General features: G+C 46.2%; 2 protein-coding genes across 14 annotated transcripts in view; both read left to right on the top strand.

Moving 5' to 3' along the window:
* Positions 1-1,991: 1,991 nt before the first annotated feature.
* LOC149354058 (uncharacterized) lies at positions 1,992-20,664 on the top strand. 3 transcript variants are annotated; one of them, XR_016291150.1, is made up of 5 exons: positions 1,992-8,312; positions 8,503-8,640; positions 8,731-8,910; positions 9,121-12,932; positions 13,011-20,664. XR_016291150.1 is itself a non-coding variant. In XM_089583019.1 (4 exons), the coding sequence occupies exons 1-4, from the start codon at positions 8,060-8,062 to the stop codon at positions 10,134-10,136; spliced, it is 1,587 nt and encodes a 528-aa protein (XP_089439145.1). In that variant the 5' UTR covers positions 1,992-8,059; the 3' UTR covers positions 10,137-12,969. The 3 variants fall into 3 exon arrangements, 2 of the variants coding, with proteins under 2 accessions (XP_089439145.1, XP_089439146.1); XM_089583019.1 differs by lacking the exon at positions 13,011-20,664 and having other exon boundaries at positions 9,121-12,969; XM_089583020.1 differs by lacking the exons at positions 9,121-12,932; positions 13,011-20,664 and having other exon boundaries at positions 8,731-8,940.
* A 7-nt stretch (positions 20,665-20,671) lies between these two features.
* Positions 20,672-22,545, top strand: part of LOC149354059 (uncharacterized) — a 66,643-nt gene continuing 64,769 nt past the window's right edge. For 4 of the 11 annotated variants that reach the window (XM_089583024.1, XM_089583022.1, XM_089583023.1 and 1 more), the window contains exon 1: positions 20,684-22,117. Coding sequence is in view for 1 of the 11 variants with exons in the window: in XM_089583031.1 (XP_089439157.1) it covers positions 21,938-22,117 (180 nt within the window). In the remaining 10 variants the exon portion in view is untranslated. Of the gene's footprint in view, positions 22,118-22,545 lie in introns of all 11 variants that reach the window. The other 7 variants (XM_089583029.1, XM_089583025.1, XM_089583027.1 and 4 more) reach the window with 5 other exon arrangements.

The following is a 22,545-nucleotide window of genomic DNA, read 5'->3' on the forward strand; positions in this document are numbered from 1 at the left end:
AATTATCAGGAAATCCCCATCGTATGCGGTGACGGCGAACCAAAACCAAAAAACTTTGCAGCAGTGGTACCCGTGGCGCCATCTCGCACCCATCGGAGAAACGAGCTCTCTACCGGGGAGGGCGGTGGGGAGGAGTTGGCCTCGCATAGCCACGTGCATAGCCAAGTCACAGCCATGGCCTTCTCTTGATCGCTGTACGATCGCATTTTCGGTGATGTCTCGCCATGTGTCTCGCGCTGCTTCGCAGCAGAGAGCCAGAAGCAAAGATAATGTGCTCACCAACTTAGCACAGCTGGGTTTCTCCGGTGGGTGCGAGATGGCGCCACGGGTACCATTGCTGCGATGTCTTTCAGTTTTGGATCGTCGTCGCCACATACGATGGGGATTTCCAAATAATTCTGACTGACTCAGGCAAGTACCCCACCCAAATGTGGTATAAAACAAAACTGACCACCAAATGCAACCTCTGTGCGAAATTTGAGCCCGAACAAACGCGCGGTTAAGCCGAGAGAATTTTTTTTTCGATTTTCTCTGATTTACGAAACACGCGATACAGCCACATGTTAAGGCCGGTTCACATACACGCAAGCGATTGAGCGACGCGTCGCAGCGAAAATTTCCAACTTGTTGAAACCTCGCCGCTCGTCGCAGCGACGACTCAAAAACAGGTTTTTCCGCCGCGGTGACAGGATTCGCTAGCATTTTCGCTGTCATGTGAAACAGGATTTAGGCATAGAAAAATTTCGACGCTGTACGTCAGAGAAATGTCGCTGTGGCTCAGTGGACGAAGTAGCGGGATAGGAGCGCGACCGTGACTGCCGCATTTCGATGCAGGCAGAAACGCCCGTGCGCTGCGAAATGTCAGCACACGATAAAGAACCCCACGCGGTCGAAATTACTCCGCGCGACATGTTAGGCCCACAAAACTTTCGACCTCGTGTAAAGTCAGACGCCGCTGCGGCTCATACGGCAAGGTGGCGGGATCGGGTCGCGGTCGTGACTGCCACATTAATTTCGATGCAGACGAAATTCAGAAACGCCCGTGCGCTGCGAAATGTCAGCATACGATGAAGAACCCCACGTGGTCGAAATTACGCCGCAGCCCTCCCCTCGACTCCGGCATTTTAGGCCTAGAAAACGTTCGCTTTTCGCAAACAGCCAACCGGCCGGCATTAACCAGGCGCTAGCGACTTTCGTTCGAATAGCCTGAAAAGAAAAATGCCATGGAGTACTCGCCGACCGCGGAATCACTCAGGCTACACTAACAAGTACAGGGGCGATAGTGCGCAGCGCATTACGCTCGATCATCACAGGCTAGTGAAACGTGCATCGAGACATTCAGTAACCCCCCATAAAAAGTACCAAAATTGCTTCAGTCGACACTTACACATTCTGTTTGGCCAAGAATACGGACAGCGACATTGCGCGGCATCACCCATTGATTCAAGACTGCACAGGAACTACGACCACGGGGTTACAGTAACCAACAACCGCTACCTCCATGACTGCGACTATGGTGCTTACGTGTACCTTAGTCGTTGGTTGTCAAGCTACAATAGCAACGCTAAACGGTTAGTGTTTGAAGCAAATGTTTCGAAGGCTGTGGCGCTGTGATCGCTTAACTTTAGGGTGGGAGAAAGAAAAATGTGGGGTCACTAGGACGGTGTCTCTAGCGGAGGCATGAGCGGAGGCAACGTTCGTAGACAGTTCGCCATGGCCGGCCCGCGTGTTTATTTTTCAGCGCAAGCCCAGCCAGGCCACTGCTCACTGGCTCGCTGTACTGTGGACGCCACTTTCGCTCCGATTAGTACGCAAGCATTAAAAGTAAATGGCTGTTCTACAAAACTATCTATACAAACGTTTCATATGCATACAAAATATAACAAATCTTTGAGAAACTAGATTTCAACGTTTAGTTTGGTCACATGACTAGGCGCACACGAGCAGACGATACCCAAGAGTGCGATCACGTGACATGACGTCACTTTTGTCAACAGTCAAAATGGCCGCTTTAAAGGTCGTCACGGCAGTCCCGGTGTTTTCGGGCAGTTGTAAGCTAGCAAGCGGTTCCAAGACTAGTGCAAGCCGCCTAGTTGAATCCAGGATACCTGCAGTGTTTTCCGAATGCTGAAATGAACTTGGCGTTGTGCAGCTAGTCGTACTTGTTGCAGTGATTGCGACCGAAGCGAGCGTTGTTAGACGTTGTTTCTGTTACGTATCCGTCACCGATTTTGATCGCGCTTCGTGTAGGTACTGTGCTTCGAAACTGCTGTGTGTGCGACGTGACGCGATCTTAACTGCGCGGCCGTCGAACTGTTTTCTTCCGCGACAACAACAGCGTCGCCATTCTTCGGCGTGTTGCTGCTTCATACAGTACATTTTGTGATTATGGATGCTCGGGTTACGACGTGCGAAAACATCGGTGTGTAGTACAGTGGTCTCTTGTGGTGCGTCGTTTTTTTTTATTTCCTGCCTGCTGTGTGGACCTATGTCTGCAAAAATATTTGCGTGAAGAATTGGTGACAACACAAACTTCTTTGCATGATGGTGGGCTGAGCCAGAGGAGTAGTTCTGGGTTTAGGTTGTGACATGGTGCACTCCGTTTAAAAAGTGCATTGTGGGCTGCGGAGAGGCATCTGTGAGTCTATAATGTAAGCTTGCGACTCTGTTCTTTATTGTTAAGCAGCTTAATTTATTTTGTGCAATGAGTAATCTGAGCCAGGATGTGAGTCGCCGAGCACTGATAATGCTTTTGACACCAGAAAAAGAAGTGCTTTGGCATCCAGAAAGTGTTTGAGGAGGAGGAGTCGCTGGGCCTGGCAGTTCATGGGTTAACACAAAACTCTGCACACAGTGCGACAAGCAGTATGATGGCAATTACAGTGTAAAAAAAGCATATGATTCAGGCTGTGCTTGACTTATCTACTCAAATTCAAGAAGTCTTAACAGTCTTTGCGCTCTGCACAATTATGCGACAAAGAGCTGTATTTATTTTCACTCTGTCCACTGTGTCATGAGCGAGTTTCCATGTTATTGAGGTGTGATTGCATTGAAAAAGTTTTGCCCCCAGAAATACTGTCCATAATTTGAATCCATAATGGGGTCTGTGTTAACGAGGCATGACCATATAAATGAAATTATAGTTATTTTAGTCCTGATGATGACACAAGTTATTCAGCTGTGTTATTTGCCTAGGCGACTTATGAAGTAAATTTGCCATTGCAAATTATGAAAGCTGATTAAAAGAATGTTGTATGGCACAGCAGTTTCGTGGTTGTAGAATAACAATTGGCTTTACCTGACACCACTTTGAAACAGCGGATAGGAAAACAAGGCCTGTGGAGCTAGTGAAACTACAAGGAACAAAGACGACAGGAAAGAACATCACCACCACCGCACCCAGTAGCCATTCTTGTTCTGTCATTCTCATCCTTAGTACATCGTCGACATGCCGTCTTTCCAGCAGTTCATCCAACAGCACACTTAAGCCCTGTGAAACTTGGAGAATGCAACAGCTGGACAGGACACAGTGTGTACATATATCTTGTGCATGCCATGAAGATAGCCTCCTGTCTCATCATAGCTTGGCCCCTGTATGTGTATTGCCAGTCATCACCCAGCACCTATGACCCTATTTGTGCCGTTGGCATGTGCGCCCAATTGTAAACATAATTTATACTCTTGTGGTGCTATAATGTTATGGCCAATTAAGTTGTTTCATCCAAATTGGCAAGGCCTTAGAAAGCATTCCTGCGATAGCCAACTTGCTCTCATTCTCCCTCAACGGCAACATCCCCCTTAATGCTTTTTTTTCTGGGCTTTGAAAGAGCGTGTGATAAAATCCCTCATTTATATAAATTAGGCGCAATTTCTCATGCTATAACTTGAATCCAGTTGCTATAAACTGATTCCAAGCTTTAACAGCCAGCCGTTGACAGAATTCCCATACTAATTCTTACGCGTCCTGCTTTTTTCCTGCAATCTCGGGCGTCCCCAAGGCATTGCCCTTGGGCCCGAGGTTTTATTAAATACATTATGAGCTTCCTTTCAGTGTTTCCTAACATGCCTTCATTGACGACTATGGAGTCTGCCCTCCGCAATCAATAACAGTATTTCAGTTCTCAGAACAATATTTCGGATGCTCTCGACTAGCCTGTTTGCTAATGTTATTAAGAATGCACTAACGTTTTTTACTTTCAGGATAACTACATCTTGCCTACTTAAGGCCTTACTGAGAAAGGCATATTCACTGCATACTGAAAAAAAAAATTGGTTTTTGAGGAAAGGAAATGACGTAGTAACTGTCACATATCTCGGTGGATACCCGAACTGGCTGACAATGTAACATGGTCTCACCTAACAATCCTTCATCATCATCATTTATTGGCCCTTAAAGACCCCTGCAGGGGTATTACATAAGGGGGGGGGGGGGGGGCGAACATCGAAACAAGTAATGGCATTATTAGGTCAAAAAAAAATATACAGTGAAACAGTGAAAAAAGCATACAGTGAAACAATCGTTGCTTGGGGAAGAGCAAAAAACAAATACACGTTTATAAATCAGGTAGACAGGTGCAGTAGTAGATCAAACAATCATAACATAAAAATAAAACGCAAAGGCAACAGTCAACCACATTGGGATTTCAAGTGAAATGACAGCATTTGGCGGAATTTAAGAGCATCGCGTTCGGTGACAATACATTCGGGTAGTGAATTCCATTCTTCAATGGCAAGAGGCAGAAATGACTTCTTAAATGCGTTTGAGGAGCCATGGAGTCTTAGGATGCTCATGGAGTTGAAAAGACGGCGTGATGTTCGGAGGGGAGGGAGCAGAAGGGAGTCTCGAAGTGAGGGAAAACAATAGTACAATTTATGCAATAAACGGGCAATTTTACGCCTATGCACGAGAGGCTCGATGTCGGCAGATAATTTTATTTTGGTAATGCTAGAGCGGGTGTCATAGTTGGAGGAAATAAAGCGGGCTGCATGGTTTTGGACGGCTTCTAGGTTGGCTATTAAGTAGGCTTGATGTGGGTTTCATATTGGGGATGCAAATTCAAGTTTGCTACGGATGAAAGTTTTGTAGGCTAGGCTGCGAATGGAAGAAGGGGAGAAACTGAGGGGATGTCTGATAAAGCCGAGTGTTTTCGATGCATCAGCAGCAATCTTCGTGATGTGCTCGGACCAAGTGAGGTTGCTCGTGATATGGATGCCAAGATACCGGTATGATTCGGCTTTAGTGAGGTTGGTTGAACTGAGTGAATACGCGTAGTCGATATTAGTGCGCTTGCGTGATACCTGCATGTATTTGCATTTTGTTACATTGAGCGTCATTAGCCATGTGGAACACCGGCTTTCAATCCTGTTTAGGTCGCTTTGAAGCAATTCCTGATACAACTACCTTATACAACTTATACAACTACCCACAGCCCAGGACATGTCCTTACCCTGCTGAAAAAAGTTCTATGATGCAATAAACTCATACAGTTTATCATACAAATTTCATAGACTTATAATACAAATCATAGAAAATTATCATTAAAATGTCATGCATTACTGTAAAATCATACAGTCATCATAGAGATGTCATAGGATATCATACTAATTGTATGATATATCATACAGATTGTATGATATTCTATGATGAATGATCTATGAGGTTATTGCATCATAGAACTTTTTTTCAGCAGGATAGTGTCACCGTCTTCCATGTTGCTTGCATTCAAAACTCCTGTGCAGCATCAGCAGAATATTGTTATGCCACATGGCACAAATCTAATTTTTCTCAGATCCTGGGATGAATTCAGAACTGAGCTGCTTGTTTTATTTTCTCAGTAGAAGCTCCAGCGTCACAGTGCTAAACATGAATCTTCTAATTTCTTCGTCTTATGTAGAAACTGCACGTTTTTTTTTGCTCTTTACTGTCACATAACCAACTAATCTTTTCCTGCTCATGGTTCCTTCTGCACTAGCTGCACAAGCACTGTCCCTCCCTTAGCTTATGCCATTGCATTTCAAGATTCAATTTTGTTTTTGCCACGAAAGGCTAGAATGGTCTTCCATCTCGCAAGGCTATGCTTAATAACCTCTTGTCCTTCGAACTGGTCACTGTAGAAATCCATGCAGTTAATGACAATGCAAGTCCAATATTTTTTAGGAATCCCCCAGTGTGGAGAATGTTTGTAATAAGGGAGTAATTCATTATCACCCACCAAAACGTAGCCATATGGCTACAAAAGAAAGCTACTCGGGTTCCACAGAAACTTTGTAGTTAGAGGAAAAGTTACCCTAGTCTGGGGTTCGAACGCGGGACTACTGCCTCACCGGGGCAGTTCCCCTACCAAGTGCGCGAACCGGGATCGCTAGCATATGATGGGGCGAGCTCGAAATGGGAGCGGTGTTGGTCCAATATTTTAGACGAATCCCTCAAGGTTGAAATGATTTCTAATAAGGCAGTCATTACTCATTGGCATCCACCCAAGCACGGCCATACGGCTACAAAAAGAGCTACAAAGCTTTTCTTTGCAGCTGTATGGCTGCGCTTGGATGCTAATGAGTAATTATTCCCTTATTAGTACATTGTGAACTCATCAAGCTCCTACTTGTCTCACCATGTCAAAGTTCACCGTTCAGGTATTGCCACTTAGGACCGTTGAGGTATAATAAATATTAAAATAAATTGATCTAATAAAGTGCCTACTGACTCGTTCACTCGGGCAAACCAATAAAATGCTCTATTATGCATAATGTGGTCATCGAGAACTTTCCTCTATTTCAAGTAATATCACGGCATATAAATATGTCCTTTGCACAGCCGCTTTTAGAAATATTATCCTTTACTATAATACATGTAATGCCCCTCTGCTAAAGTTTTAACCAGAGAGAGAAGTTTTAACACAAATCCTCTATCGGGTCGAACACACTGAGTGGAACAAGTCAGGCTGCAGTACAAGCTGCTAACAACCGTCATAATTACAAAATCACATTTTTCAAATAGCTAAGGTTATATGTTTTAAATCATTAGTGAGTTATTCAAAATAGCACACAGCAGTGGTTTTACACCTGTGATAGAAAAAAAAAATATTGGCCAAGGGAAGGCGCAAAAAAGGACAATCACGAGAGAAGAGACAGGATGGGACGAATGTTTCCTAGCAATGCACAGTAGTTGTCACTGTAATATGTAAACAGGCTTCCTCCCTGCTGACAGTTATTGCAAAAGAGATATGCGTATAACAACGCTCGCTTCGGTCGGGATCACTGCAACCAGTACGACTAGCTGCACAATGCCAAGTTCATTTCAGCATTCGGAACACACTGCATGCGTAGTGAGCCTTCGCACGTGCGCACTTCTCTGCCTCGGCGGAGAAGCACTAGCTCCGACCGCAATCACTTTCACTTCTCGGACACTGTCACTGTGCAGTGTAGCTTATGCACGCACAGGAAATTCACCATGAGCAGCCTCCTTTCTCCAAGGTGAGCAGCTGTTACTCGGCGCTGTCCGTGGTGATCCTCACAGGAATTATAAACGCTTGCAACACGGCCACAACCGCTTCGTGACATCACCACCGCGTAGGTCCTACGTCGGTTTGAAGACCAATGCAATACGCATATCTAGCATCCAACCGCGTGGCTTGCATAGCACCTTGGAATCGGCGCACTTTAACCATTCAGAGGCAAGTATCCTGGATCCAACTAGGCGGCTTGCACTGGTCTTGGAACCACTTGCATACAACTGCCCGAAAACACCGTGATACAGTGCTCTAGAACCTGTAACCGTGACACTTTACCGTGACTTACCGCGACGACCTTTAAAGCGGCCATTTTGACTGTTGACAAAAGTGACGTCATGTCAAGTGATTGCAATCTAGCCACGTGACCAAACTAAACGTTCAAATCTAGTTTCTCAAAGATTCATTATAGGCAGTATGCATAACCGGCATCGATAGCGACAGGCAGGCGGAAGTCGCAATGCACTCTGGGTAATGCGCCATTTTGAAGCAATAACAAGCAGACAAGAAAAGCAGCGCGTGCAACTGGCCGGTGTGCTTACCTGCCAGCCATGGTTTATTGCGCCGTTGTAGGCTGCAAAAGCAGCACCTATACTAAAGCTGAGAAGAAAAAGGCAAAGCAGGAAGGCAACAACCTAATCAACTTTCGATTCTTTAAGATTCCGAAGGTGCGCGTTCATGAGTGCGGCAAGACGAAGCAGCTGTCGGAACGGCGGCGGCGTGAGTGGATTGCTCGCCTCAACAGGAGGGGTGTCGCCGAATGTCCAGACAAGTACAGAGTGTGTTCCCGACACTTTTTATCAGGTATGCAGTTTACGCACCTGGGTTACCTTTACGTTGCCCGCTCCTGACAGCGTAAATGTTTTCGCATCAAGGATGCAAGCCTTGCTTTCAGCAGAGCGTTGGTCTATGCGGAATGGCCGATTTCACTACGCCACAATTTAACGAACGGTGCATGCGAAGAATTGTATGTTCTATAATCTGTACGTTTCAGGCTATCCATCAACTCTCTTTGACGACTGCAATCCTGACTGGGCCCCATCGAAGCATTTGGGGTATGATGCCAAAACTAGCACCAGAGAATGGTACAGTCGTCGAAAGGCACGTTCGCAAAGTCAGCTTTTCAGCATTGGTAAGTGCCACGCCACTACACCTTCCACTATTTATTTTGATTGTTTTACGAAGTCGGTAAATCACTACCCTGTGCTATGTTTCTTTGCAGCAGTCACCAGTGCCGCTCCCATTGTACCAACAGCAGCGACCAGTCCTGCTCCCTCTGCAGCGGTCTGTGCTTCTCTCTACGCAAACACAAGTCCTGCTCCCTCTGCAGCAATCAGTTGTACTCTTCCCATTGAAGAGTCTGCACCTTGTTCACCAGATCAGGAACTGAACGAAAATGTTGGTACGTAAACTCTTGAGGCTAAACTAGCGCTGATAAGTGCAAAAACAAAAAAAAATTGACTTGTTTCCTGTGATGTGGTGACATGTGTGTTTAGCAGATATTTAATGTTTTATTTATTTTTTACTTGTTTGTGCTAACTTCATGGCATTTTAGAAAAAAAAGCCTCCCATCACTTCCCTCATTTGTTTTGTTGTTCTCTTCTGTAAATAGATGCTGCCTGCCAGACGGACATGTCCAATGAGGACATCAGCGAACTTGAGGAGACCGTGGCACGACTCCAGTTGCAGCTGGGTGCATGTCAAGACGCTGTTAAATCAGCAAGGTTCACCGAAGAAAGCCTGCAGGACAATGATGCGAAAGTTGCTTTTTATACAGGGCTTCCGACATTTTTCATGTTAATTTCAGTGTTCCGACTGTTAAAAGGTCACGTTTCGCATTCGGCTAAACATTCCCTCTCACAATTTCAAGAAATTATTCTTTTTTTGATGAGACTAAGGCTGGGCTGTCAACTGCAGGACCTTGCCTACTGTTTTAACGTTTCACAGCCAACAGCGTCGCGCATCTTTGAAAGATGGTTGGTAGTGTTTTTCAACCGCATTGGTCCATTGGTACGTTCGCCAGACAAAGAGCAGGTCATGAAGACAATGCCGGTGGCCTTTGTCGACAGCTTTGGCGTAAAGGTCCGAGTGATTTTGGACTGCTTTGAGATTAACATTGATAGGCCTAGCTCCTACCTTCCTCGTGCTGAGACGTGGTCTCATTATAAGCACCACAACACCGTGAAATTTTTGTTGGGGATTAGTCCGCAGGGGGCAGTCACTTTTCTTTCCGATGCATATGGAGGCCGTGCCAGTGATAAATCAATAACAGAAGAATGTGGTGTCCTGAATCTTCTAGAGTACGGTGACCTTGTGCTGGCTGGCATGGGATTTTTAATTGCAGAAAGTGTAGGCATGTGCCATGCAACACTTGTTGCACCTGCTTTTACGAAAGGGAAAAGGCAACTTTGCAGTGATGATGTTGAGCGGACAAGGGAAATCGCCAACGTAAGGATACATGTTGAGCGGGTCATAGGCATGGTCAGAAATAAGTACACTATCCTGAAAGGCAGTTTGCCCGTTGAGTTCCTAAATTGTGATGAGCACGGCAAGTCTCAGATTGACAAGGGAGCACGTGTTTGTTGTGCACTCACAAACCTCTGCAATTCTGTTGTGCCATTTGACTAAGGAGAAGTTAACTGTTGAAGTCAGGGGGAGGCCACCATGAATGCTTGAGGCTGTAATCAGATACCATATTGCCGCGAATCTTTGTAGCGTTTGTTTGTTGTGTTTGTTTGTTCATGCTTCAAGGCTGCCGGCACGCCGCTTTATCGCTTCGTTTGTGATGCAAGACGCGCCTAGGATTATCTCGATTGATCGCATCCGGACGGAGCCGATCTAGCTTGCGCCACAATGTTCTAGTAACTTCTAAAGCTTTATCTCGAAGGTTCGCTATCAGCTTTAAAAAGAGTACGGCCGACAGCGGCGGTCATTTTCTGTTCGGCGACCGCCATTTCTGTTCGACGACCGCCATTTTCTGTTTCGACTTCAGCCATGGCTACGACACCAGCCCCCATTATTTTACACCAGCCCCGACTGCCGCCCACATTCAGCGCTTCACCGGGCGAGGATCCCGAGGAATGGTTGGAACAGTTTGAGCGTGTCGCCGTGTTCAACAGTTGGGACGACCAGACAAAGATGAGCCATGTTTTCTTCGCCTTGGAAGGACCAGCGAGAACCTGGTTCGAAAACAACGAAGCTTCTCTAGCGACGTGGGAATTATTCAAACGGGAGTTCCTGAAGGCCTTCACGAGCATCATCAGGAAAGAAAGAGCTCAACTGCTCCTACAGTCACGCATCCAACACCCGAACGAGTCAGTGACCGCATATGTAGAAGATATGAAGCGCCTTTTTCGACCAGTCGATCCTGACATGGGAGAGGAGAAGGTGGAGCTTCTGATGCGTGGTGCTAAAGAGGCACTTTTCGGCGGTCTCACCCGCAATCCACCGACAACGGTCGCGGAATTCACCACTGAAGCAGCCGCCATTGAGAGAACCTTGGCTTATTGGCTGAAAAATGAAGGAACAAACAACTCGGGAAACAGCAGACAAATATTACTATGTACAGTCTGGTCTAGTGTTAAAGGGAACATGAGATCGTGTGGCCTCCGCACTTTGCGGAACGCTGCCGCCCAGAACTGGTGGGAATTGTCGGCACAAAGTGCATACACAGTAAACACACCGGCTGGTCTTTCCGTGCATGCTCCTGATGTCGCCTAATCTCGCCGCATGTGGGCAGCACGGCTTCATGAAGTGCAGAGGCCACGCGATCGCATGTTCCCTTTAACACTGGACCGTACTGTACAGGCACACCAAATGAAGCAGCTATTGATGCAAAGCACAAAACGACACTACATAACTGCATAAAAAGCGCATGCAGTTGATTGTTCCAAGACAGATGTGTACTTTTGTCCACTCTAACTTAGTCTGCTTCAGTGTCTCTGGACATGATTGTGTATTGAGGAAAGGAAATGGCATAGTATCTGTCGCATATTTTGTTAGACACCCAAACCGTGCCATAAGGGAAGGGTGGAGGGTGGGAGTGAAAGAAGAAAGGAAGGAAGAGGTGCAGTAGTGGAAGGCTCCGGAATGATTTCGTCCACCAGAGCATCTTTAACATGCACTGACATTGCACAGCACACGGGTGCCTTTGCGTTTCGCCTCCATAGAAATGTGGTCGGGTTCGGGCATTGCTAGTGGCCACTCTGGTCGTAAGGAATGTGTGGGGCAGCGGCCAAACAGCTCGGCTTGTTTTGCCCGAGATCCTTGTGGAGCTGACTTTTACCAGCATAGCATGTGCGAGGCAGGAGTGAAGCATGTGTATGTAAGGAATTTTTGAATTGCAATAAAGTGAGATCAACCATGCAGTCCACATCTCGCAACCAGCAACTGAGTTCACAATTATCACAGAACGCTTATCACAAATGTTCATGACGGAAGCCAACAGCCACCGAAACTAAGGAGCACAAGGGGATGTTTTCTATTTTAGATATACTTGTTTTTTAATTCACGGAATGGTGGTTGATTAGAAAGCAGGATAAAAAAAAAACACATCCTGCCGGTGAGATCCGAGCCCACGGTGGAATTCAACCTTTCAGGTTCCAATCCCACCGGCGGAATGTGACTGACCATTCCCCGAATTATAAAACAAGTAATATCAAAAATAAAAAACATCCTCTATGCTCCTTGGTTTTAGTGGCTGTTGGCTGCCGTCATGTATGTAATACGGAGCTCCTCTTTTCCCTTCCCTTGTCAGCTCAATAACAAATGTTTTTATGTGCATATGACTAGCGTTCTTGCTTAAGCTTGCATGGATGCCGTCTTGCACGAACTACAAAACCACTTGACACATTTTGGCGCTCTAGTTAGGCCCACACATCTGAAGTGAAACCATGTTGTGGTACAGTTGGGACCATCACACGCAATCATTTTTCCTTCCTAGGGTCCTTCACATATACAATACTTCTGTCTGTACAACTTGTGGCCTTTGTCACAGGTGACACTGTAACAGATTGGCTAGCAGTTGGAGGCTGGCTGCTGTTTGCATGGCTTGTTTGCATGACGAGTGTGGTATTGATTTGCCACTTCCAGGTAAAAAATTTAGTACAAATGTCACTTTACTGTGATGTAATTATGACCACTTCATACCTGAAAAGCCTAAGAAACATTCTGTAGTTTAGTTACATTATTCACTAGTGCTGCAAAGTACCCCTAATAGTCAAAACCACATATTTTGAACTATTGTGCACACTTTTGTGTTTCGAACATTAGTGTGCACATATTCTTTTTGTGGAAACAGCTGGTTCGCATTCTATTCTAGAGCTAACATTGTCTGCACTGTGGACTTTCCAGAAACCTTGGACGTTGCAAATGTCGGGGCAGCACCTGCTTCAGGAGATCATGCTGCCGGGGCTGCAGACCCGTGTAAGACACACTGTGAATGAAGTGGTGCCATGTGATCATCACTTTCAACACCTAATGATTCTTCTTTTTTCTCTCCAGGCACACATGGCATGCGCTCCGCTACAGAAATAGGCGAGTTGTTTGTCTTTTCTAGTGGTAAACTTGCAACTTAATATTGCACCATGAAACAGTTAGACCTGGTGCAAGACTTCAACTTTTTGGTCATCAACGGTACCAACTTAACACTGGATGAGATCACAAAAGCAGACTAGGGCCACCTCATAACTATGGACTGTAAATTTAGGCATTTGACTAAAAATCATGACAAATGCCTAAATGTGGCATTATGGAACTTCCTTGCCTTTTTTCGGGTTCTGTGCAGCATACTGCCATTTTGGCTCATTACTGGAAAAAAATCCTGTCGCAAAGTATGAAAAACCATGTTTTCATTTGATGGATCGACCTCTAGTTCAGCTCTGTGTTACAAGATGTGGTTGTGCAGATTGTATTGTACTGATGGAGGTATTCTGGAAGAAGGCTTGTGCAACGGCAGCTGCTAGCAAGAAACAGTTGGGCCGGTAATGTAATTAATATCCGATAGTGTACTCTTTGTAGACTATAAGGACGGCGTATGTCTTTAGCGGAGAAGTTGTTCATAACTGCAGCAATGCCTTACCTGGGCTCACTCATTGCAACTCATGACCTGCTTGGACTGAACTCATTTCGACTCATGACTCCATCTGTGCTCACTCATTCGGGCTCACTTGCACATTTCAACTAATGGCTCACCCAGGCTCACCTTGACTCAGACTCCTATAAGCCCACACATCGAAGAGCTCAGGCGTTTTTGCGCCGAACGGCCAGAGTTATGCGCCTAAAATGGCAAAAAAAGGGGTTAAAAACGCAGTTATGCGATGAGCTCTCAACTGCAGCTAGCCAGTAGGCACGCCCTGCTCAGAGGCCTGCAGTCGCTCGCGGGATGTAAAGATCTAAGGCTGCTACATGTGTTCGCCAACCAATTAAAAAAACAAGCAAGGGAGAACTAGAAGAACCACTATATAGCAAGCCACAGCTAATATCTGACGAGACCAAGCATGGAGACTGATCACTCATCTTTTAGTAATGTTCTAGGGTGCAGCTGTCACAAAAATTATATACCATCAAACAGTGAAGTTGCTCTACATCATCTCAACCAAAAGTGCAGTCAATATTATGAGTGCACAGGAAACTCGTGTTCTACCGGACTGAACAGGACTCGGATCACGATCTGAATGTGAGCGCGGACTCACAACTCGGATCATGATTTGAAATGAGCCCGAGTGAGTTTGCCGACCTATGCACGTCAATGCACTCATTGTTACTAGTAAGGTTGATTCATTGTTTTTGTTAAAACTATCACAAATAGCTCTTAGTATTAGACAATTTATGTGCACAGGTGGCAAAATTAAGCAGTGCTAGCCTGTGCCTCAGTCAGCTTTCATAATATGCCTTGTTTTTTGTCACAGTAAAACTTTACTTCATCATGTGAGCAGAGTACAGCCTTCAATTGTGCACTTACTCTGCACAACTTTTGATATTTATGACATGTGATCTCTCTCCACGAAGGGTTTGTAAGCTGTGGTGTGTTCTCATTGCTAGACGGTGCCTGTTTTCTTTCTTTTTTCCCCAGAGGCTTCGGTGACATTGGTTCACCTTCCCGCAGCTATTGAGGCTGCAGATGTACGCAAAGAACTGGCAGCCACAAAAGCAGCCCTTGCCAAGTCGCAAGGCATGGCTGCATTTTGGAAGCAGCAATACGAGTGTGTGAAAGAAAGGCTACTGACCACTAGTACACTTCAGCAGCCTAGTGAATGTAAACATTATACGGGGCTGCCTTCATATGAAGTTTTCAAAGGGCTGTACACTGCTCTGAACAGTGCCATGCCTCAGTCATCCAAAGGGCCATCACGCGCACTTGGCAGCATCGATGATTTTTTCATGGTGCTGGTAAGGCTTCGAACAGGGATGCCCATTAAGGAACTTGCACGCAATTTTGGCATGACCCAATCTTACGTGAGCAAGACCTTTTCTAAGTGGGTGCTGTTTATGCACAAAGCCTTGCGTGCCATTACCCGTGTGCCATTGCTAGCTGAAGTGCAGCAAAATCTTCCGAAACAATTTTTAAACTTTCGGGACACGCACATGGTTATTGATGGCACAGAGATCAGGTTGCAGACACCGTCATCAGTGGATGCACAGCGCCAAACTTTCTCGCCCTATAAGCATGGCAACACAGTTAAAGTGCTTGTAGGTGCCACACCAGACGGCTATGTCTGTTTGTCTCAGATGCTTGGGGGGGGGGGTCAATTTCTGACAGGGATTTAGTACTGAACTGCAGTACTGGAGACTGGTATATGTACATTGCCAAATCAGGTTATGCTTTTCTGTGTGCGATCCCAGTCAAGCTGTGTATGTTAAAACTGCAGTGCAATTTTTTATGTTGCAACTATGAAAAAGAGCAGTAACATTTCCTTTGCTGCGACAAGGATTAGTATAGTGCAGCCATGTCGGTTTTTGTGAGCACACGCACCATGACCATGCTGCAGGTGGTAGGTTGCAAGGTATTTAGCACAGAGATAAGAAAGGACTGTTGTGGGGCAGGGGCTACCTCGAACCCGGGCTCCAGTGGGTAGTGTGTTTGAGCCAAGGAAAAGATGGAACTTGAAGTTTGGGAAAATGATAACAAGTGGGTTTAGTGGCACCTTTGGTGAAACTTATTTACATAATTTACGAACAGTCAAAAACTCAGGAGTTCATGCGTCAAGCGACTGAATGAGCCTTGTCACCAGGGCCCAGAGTGTTTATTCTCACTCTGCACGCTCCTTAAATCCCCTAAGGTCTGCCCCTTCACCAGGCGGTGGCCAATGCAATACATGACACATTTCTTCAAGATGAGAAAAGTTGCAAAGCATGTAGCAAGCAGAGGCACTCGTGGGAATAGGAGAGGAGAAATCACAAGTCTGCCGCTATTTCCTACTGAGGTGCAACAGTCTTGCAAGCAGCACACCGGTGATTCATGTGGGGCCGTGGGCCACAACTGCTGCAATCTCTGATTCGGGCCGGCTCCTGTTGGACATGGTTAATTGCTTGAAGGCACCGTTCCCTTCTTCCTCTGTCGTTTGTCCATCGTCAGTTGCTGCCCCAGATGTCCTTCTAGCTGGGAACCTGTCAAAGGGAACCCCCCCGCAAAGAGTGGGAAAATCTCCGCAGGCACTTTCACAGCCAGGCATCCTTTCTTTTTTTCAACGGGGGTCAACGGATGGTCAAACGCGTCGCCAGCAGGGTTGTAACAGGACATAAACTTGTCTTGCAATGCAATGCAATGATTGTGAGACAGCACTCTGAGCGAGATTACATACCACTACCTGGCAGTAGCATATTGCACTATGAACACTTCCCTTGATGGCCTGCCAGCACAGTCTTTCTTGGTGTCCTAAATTCCACAATACTTGAGCCTCTACCCCATTAAGAGTCTAGGCGAAGAAGTCCGCTAAAGATGCAGGTTTGATAACTGCTGCTGCGGTCATCGCTTTTTTTTCCTTTTGCACACTTGACACAGTACAGTGAGATTCTCGTTCTCATTGCTGCAGACTAGTAACGGCCTTCTCAGAAAGTCTCTGCTCCTTGACTTCAAACAGTGGAGTATGATGGTAGCAGTGAAGCAGCAGCTTCCTGAAGGCATCAGTGGTGCTGCCTTCCTGACTACGTCTCTGGCACTTCCATTTTTCGGCTGCCACGGTGGTTCAGTGGTCATAGCACTCGGCTACTGACCCAAAAAGATGCGAATTCGATCCCGTCCGCTGTGGTCACATTTCGATGGAGACGAAACGCTAGAGTCCTGTGTATTGTGGTCGAAATCCCCGGGTGGCCAAAATTATCCGCAGGCCTCCACTACGGCGCCCCTCATAGCCCGAGTCACTTCAAAACGTTGTTGAGGATTTGCGGGGTCACAGCGGAGCACCAGAGCAAGATGACCAGCGCGGCAGGCTTCTAGTTCTGAACAGCCCGTGCCGGGCAGAGATGGAGTAGCCACAGCAGGCAAGCAGGCAGCTAGAGGAACAGTGTCTCCACGGGGTCGCTACAAGGTCCGGTAAGTTCATGTCAGGGGCCGGGAAGAGCCGTCGGGTGGAGTGCGCTGGCTCAGGTGGACGAGCCTGGCTACTGCGCAACGGGTGAATGATGCAGGGTGCGAGCTGACAACGGACATGGGGGCAGGGGAGGCCATGGTCGGGCCGACACCGACTGTAGTGCTGCCCGCTGACACAAGTGTCATCGATGTTGGAACGTTGCAGCTGATGTCGATGGGGATCTGACGCGCCGTGTACGCGGTCACAAGACACACGCTTGCTTCGCACGCTCAACACACAGAAGGGAAAGGCGTTTCTAGGCTTGCCCCCCAACTCGGTTTGCAAGTGGCGGCCGCTAGAGGGACACACCACTGGAAAAAGGCCCATTGCCATCATACTGCTTGCCGCACTGTGTGCAGAGAGTTTTGTGTTAACCCATGAACTGCCAGGCCCAGCGACACCTCCTGCTCACACACATTCTGGATGCCAAAGCACTTCTTTTTCTGGTGTCAAAAGTGGTGTCAGTGCTCGGCGACTCACATCCTGGCTCAGATTACTCATTGCACAAAATAAATTAAGCTGCTTAACAATAAAGAACAGAGTCGCAAGCTTACATTATAGACTCACAGATGCCTCTCCGCAGCCCACAATGCTATAGCACTTTTTAAACGGAGTGCACCATGTCACAACCTAAACCCAGAACTACTCCTCTGGCTCAGCCCACCATCATGCAGAGAAGTTTGTGTTGTCACCAATTCTTCACGCAAATATTTTTGCAGACATAGGTCCACACAGCAGGCAGGAAATAAAAAAAAAAAACGACGCACCACAAGAGACCACTGCACTACACACCGATGTTTTCGCACGTCGTAACCCGAGCATCCATAATCACAAAATGTACTGTATGAAGCAGCAACACGCCGGTGAATGGCGACGCTGTTGTTGTCGCGGAAGAAAACAGTTCGACGGCCGCGCAGTTAAGATCATGTCACGACGCACACACAGCAGTTTCGAAGCACAGTACCTACACGAAGCGCGATCAAAATCGGTGATGGATACGTAACAGAAACAACGTCGTATAACAACGCTCGCTTCGGTCGCAATCACTGCAACAAGTACGATTAGCTGCACAACGCCAAGTTCATTTCAGCATTCGGAAAACACTGCGTGCGTATTTCTCTGCCTCGGCGGAGAAGCACTAGCTCCGACTGCAATCACTTTCACTTCTCGGACACTGTCACTATGCTGTGTAGCTTATGCACGCACAGGAAATTCATCATGAGCAGCCTCCTTTCTCCAAGGTGAGCAGCTGTTGATCGTCGCTGTCCGTGGTGATCCTCACAGGAATTAGAAACGCTTGCAACATGGCCGCAAACGCTTCGTGACATCGCCACCGCATAGGTCCTACGTCGGTTCGAAAACCAATGCAATACGCATATCTAGCATCCAACCGCGCGGCTTACATAGCACCTTGGAATCGGCGCACTTTAACCATTCAGAGGCAAGTATCCTGGATCCAACTAGGCGGATCCAACAACAGGAAAGAACACCACCATGCCGCACCCAGTAGAAATTCTTGTTCTGTCATTCTCGCCCTTAGTAGCTCGTCGACATGCTGTCTTTCCAGCAGTTCACCCGACAGCACACTGAAGCCCTGTGAAACCTGGAGAATGCAACAGCAGGACAGGACACAGTGTGTACATATATCTTCTGCATGTCTCATCATAGCTTGGCCCCTGTATGTGTCTTGCCAGTCATCATTCAGCACCTATGACCCTATTTGTGCCGTTGGCATGTTCACCCAATTGTAAACATATTTTATACTCTTGTGGTGCTATAATGTTTTGGCCGATTAAGTTGTTTCATCCAAATTGGCAAGGCTTTAGAAAGCGTTCCTGCGATAGCCAACTTGCTCTAATTCTCCCTGAACGGCAACATCCCCCTTAACGCTTTTTTTCTGGGCTTTGAAAGAGCGTGTGATAAAATCCCTCATTTATATAAATAAGGTGTATTTTCTCATGCTATAACTTGGATCCAATTGCTCTAAACTGATTCCAAGCTTTAACAGCCAGCCGTCGACAGAATTCCCATACTAATTCTTACGCGTCCTGCTTTTTTCCTGCAATCTCGGGCGTCCCCAAGGCATTGCCCTTGGGCCCGAGGTTTTATTAAATACAATATGACCTTCCTTTCAGTGTTTCCTAACATGCCTTCATTGACAACAATGGAGTCTTCCCTCTGCAATCAATAACAGTATTTCAATTCTCAGAACAATATTTCGGATGATCTCGACTAGCCTGTTTGCTAATGTTATTAAGAATGCACCAACGTTTTTTACTTTCAGGATAACTACATCTTGCCTACTTATAAGGCCTTACTGAGAAAGACATATTCACTGCATACTGAAAAAAAAAATTGGTTTTTGAGGAACGGAAATGACGTAGTAAATGTCACATATCTCAGTGGATACTCGAACTCGCTGACAATGTAACATGGTCTCACCTAACAATCCTTCCTTATACAACTACCCACAGCCCAGGATATTTACACCATAGCATGTCCTTAGTGTCACGGTCTTCCATGTTGCTTGCATTCAAATCTCCTGTGCAGCATCAGCAGAATATTGTTATGCCACATGGCACAAATCTAATTTTTCTCAGATCCTGGGATGAATTCAGAACTGAGCTGCTTGTTTTATTCTCTCAGACTATTGTAGAAGCTCCAGCGTCACAGCACTAAAGATGAATCTTCTAATTTCTTTGTCTCATGCAGAAACTGCGGGTTTTTTTTGCTCTTTACTGTCACATAACCAACTAATCTTTTCCTGCTCATGGTTCCTTCTGCACTAGCTGCACAAGCACTGTCCCTCCCTTAGCTTATGCCATTGCATTTCAAGATTCAATTTTTTTTTTGCCACGAAAGGCTAGAATGGTCTTCCATCTCGCAAGGCTACGCTTACTAACCTATTGTCCTTCGAACTGGTCACTGTAGAAATCCATGCAGTTAATGACAATGTAAGTTCAATATTTTTGAGGGATCCCCCAGTGTGGAGAACGTTAGCAATAAGGAAGTAATTGTTCATTATCACCCACCCAACCGTAGCCATACGGCTACAAAAGAAAGCTACTCAGGTTCCACAGAAACTTTGTAGTTAGAGGAAAAGTTACCCTAGTCTAGGGTTCGAACCCGGGAATACTGCCTCACCGGGGCAGTTGCCCTACCAAGTGCGCGAACTGTATGGCTAGCATATGATGGGGTGAGCTCGAAATGGGAGCGGTGTTAGTCAAATATTTTAGGCGACTCCCTCAAAGTTGAAATGATTTCTAATAAGGTAGTCATTACTCATTGGCATCCACCCAAGCACGGCCATACGGCTACGAAAAGAGCTACAAAGCTTTTCTTTGCAGCTGCATGGCTGCGCTTGGATACTAATGAGTAATTATTCCCTTATTAGTACATTGCGAACTCATCAAGCTCCTACTTGCCTCATCATGTCAAAGTTCACCGCTCAGGTATTGCTACTTAGGACCGTTGAGGTATAATAAATATCAAAATAAATTGATCTAATAAAGTGCCTACTGACTCGTTCACTTGGGCAAACCAATAAAATGCTCTATTATGCATAATGTGGTCATCGAGAACTTTCCTCTATTTTAAGCAAAATCACGGCGTATAAATATGTCGTTTGCACAGCCGCTTTTAGAAATGCTATCCTTTACTATGATACATGTAATGCCCCTCTGCAAAAGTTTTAGCCAGAGGCTGGCAGTGTTCCAAATAAATAAATATATGCGCACAGTAGTTGCATTCAGGCTAACTTGCACACTGTGCACACGAATCCTCTATCGGGCCGAACACACTGAGTGGAACAAGCCAGGCTGCAGTACAAGCTGCTAACAACCGTCATAATTACAAAATCACATTTTTCAAATAGCAAGGTTATATATTTTAAATTATTAGTGAGCGATTCAAAATAGCACACAGCAGTGGTTTTGCATTTTTGATAGAAAAAAAATACTGGCGAAGGGAAGGCGCAAAAAGGACGATCAGGAGAGAAGAGACAGGATGGGACGAGCGTTTCCCTAGCAGTGCACAGTAGTTATCACTGTAATATGTAAACAGGCTTCCTCCCTGCTGACAGTCATTGCAAAAGAGATGCGTATAACAACGCTCGCTTCGGTCGCGATCACTGAAACCAGTACGATTAGCTGCACAACGCCAAGTTCATTTCAGCATTCGGAAAACACTGCGTGCGTAGTGAGCCTTCGCACGTGCGTATTTCTCTGCCTCGGCGGAGAAGCACTAGCTCCGACCGCAACCACTTTCACTTCTCGGACACTGTCACTGTGCTGTGTAGCTTATGCACGCACAGGAAATTCACCATGAGCAGCCTCCTTTCTCTAAGGTGAGCAGCTGTTGATCGTCGCTGTCCGTGGTGATCCTCACAGGAATTAGAAACGCGTGCAACACGGCCGCAAACGCTTCGTGACATCGCCACCGCATAGGTACTACGTCGGTTTGAAAACCAATGCAATACGCATATCTAGCATCCAACCGCGCGGCTTACATAGCACCTTGGAATCGGCGCACTTTAACCATTCAGGGGCAAGTATCCTGGATCCAACTAGGCGGCTTGCACTGGTCTTGGAATCACTTGCTTACAACTGCCCGAAGACACCGCGACCAGCCGCGACGACCTTTAAAGCGGCCATTTTGACTGTTGACAAAAGTGACGTCATGTCACGTGATTGCAGTCTTGTCACGTGACCAAACTAAACGTTCAAATCTAGTTTCTCAAAGATCCATTATATTTTACATGCATATGAAACGTTTCCGTAGATAGTTCTTTAGAACAGCCATTTACTTTTAATGCTTGCGTACTAATCGGAGCGGAAGTGACGTGCACAGTTCAGCGAGCCAATGAGCAGTGGCCTGGCTGGGCTTGCGCTGAGAAAAAAAAACACGCTGCCAGCTTTCCCTCTAGGTAATAGAAACTCTATGGCTTGTAGGCGCTTCATTTCACGCTGCTGTTTGCAGTTTTCCCGCGATGTCTTTTACTACCAGGACTGCGCTGAAAGGTGCACCTCGTTTTCAGCAAAAGTAAGTCGCCTTCCAATTCTCTCGTGTGTTGAAAGCGTCAACCTTACTGCGGCTAAGTTGCCAATGCGCCTCATTCAACCGTCGGCTGTGCGTTCCTCCTTTGGTTTGCAAATCACAAAGCTGTCTCAGCCAGTGTTTTCATACTAAAGTGTAACGTTCGATGTACGAAAACAGGGCGTTTCCAAGCGTTTGAGTTCTCGTTCAGTGGGTACCGCTATGTTGTTCTTGCAGCATCCTCAATGAGCTGCTTTCTTAAGAAAGTCGTCCATAAATTGGAACCATAAAAAAATCAAGTGTCATCATTTGTGACATAGCTTCAAAGCGACCACGCTTTGTTTACACACGGGTAGAAAAGGCGCGAATTTTTTCTACATATTGAAGTGTGCTCGATTACATACCGATAGGAATTTTATTGTTGCAAACAACTC

Source organism: Amblyomma mixtum, chromosome 3, assembly GCF_055824585.1.
Source record: "Amblyomma mixtum isolate Tamu chromosome 3, ASM5582458v1, whole genome shotgun sequence".
NCBI classification, from domain to species: domain Eukaryota; kingdom Metazoa; phylum Arthropoda; class Arachnida; order Ixodida; family Ixodidae; genus Amblyomma; species Amblyomma mixtum.

Coding starts and splice junctions, on each gene's coding strand:
- LOC149354058 (XM_089583019.1), top strand. CDS start 8,060: ATGGTTTATTGCGCCGTTGTAGGCTGCAAAAGCAGCACCTATACTAAA. Junction 8,313..8,502: donor TTCCCGACACTTTTTATCAG/GTATGCAGTTTA, acceptor TGTACGTTTCAG/GCTATCCATCAACTCTCTTT. Junction 8,911..9,120: donor GGAACTGAACGAAAATGTTG/GTACGTAAACTC, acceptor TTCTGTAAATAG/ATGCTGCCTGCCAGACGGAC.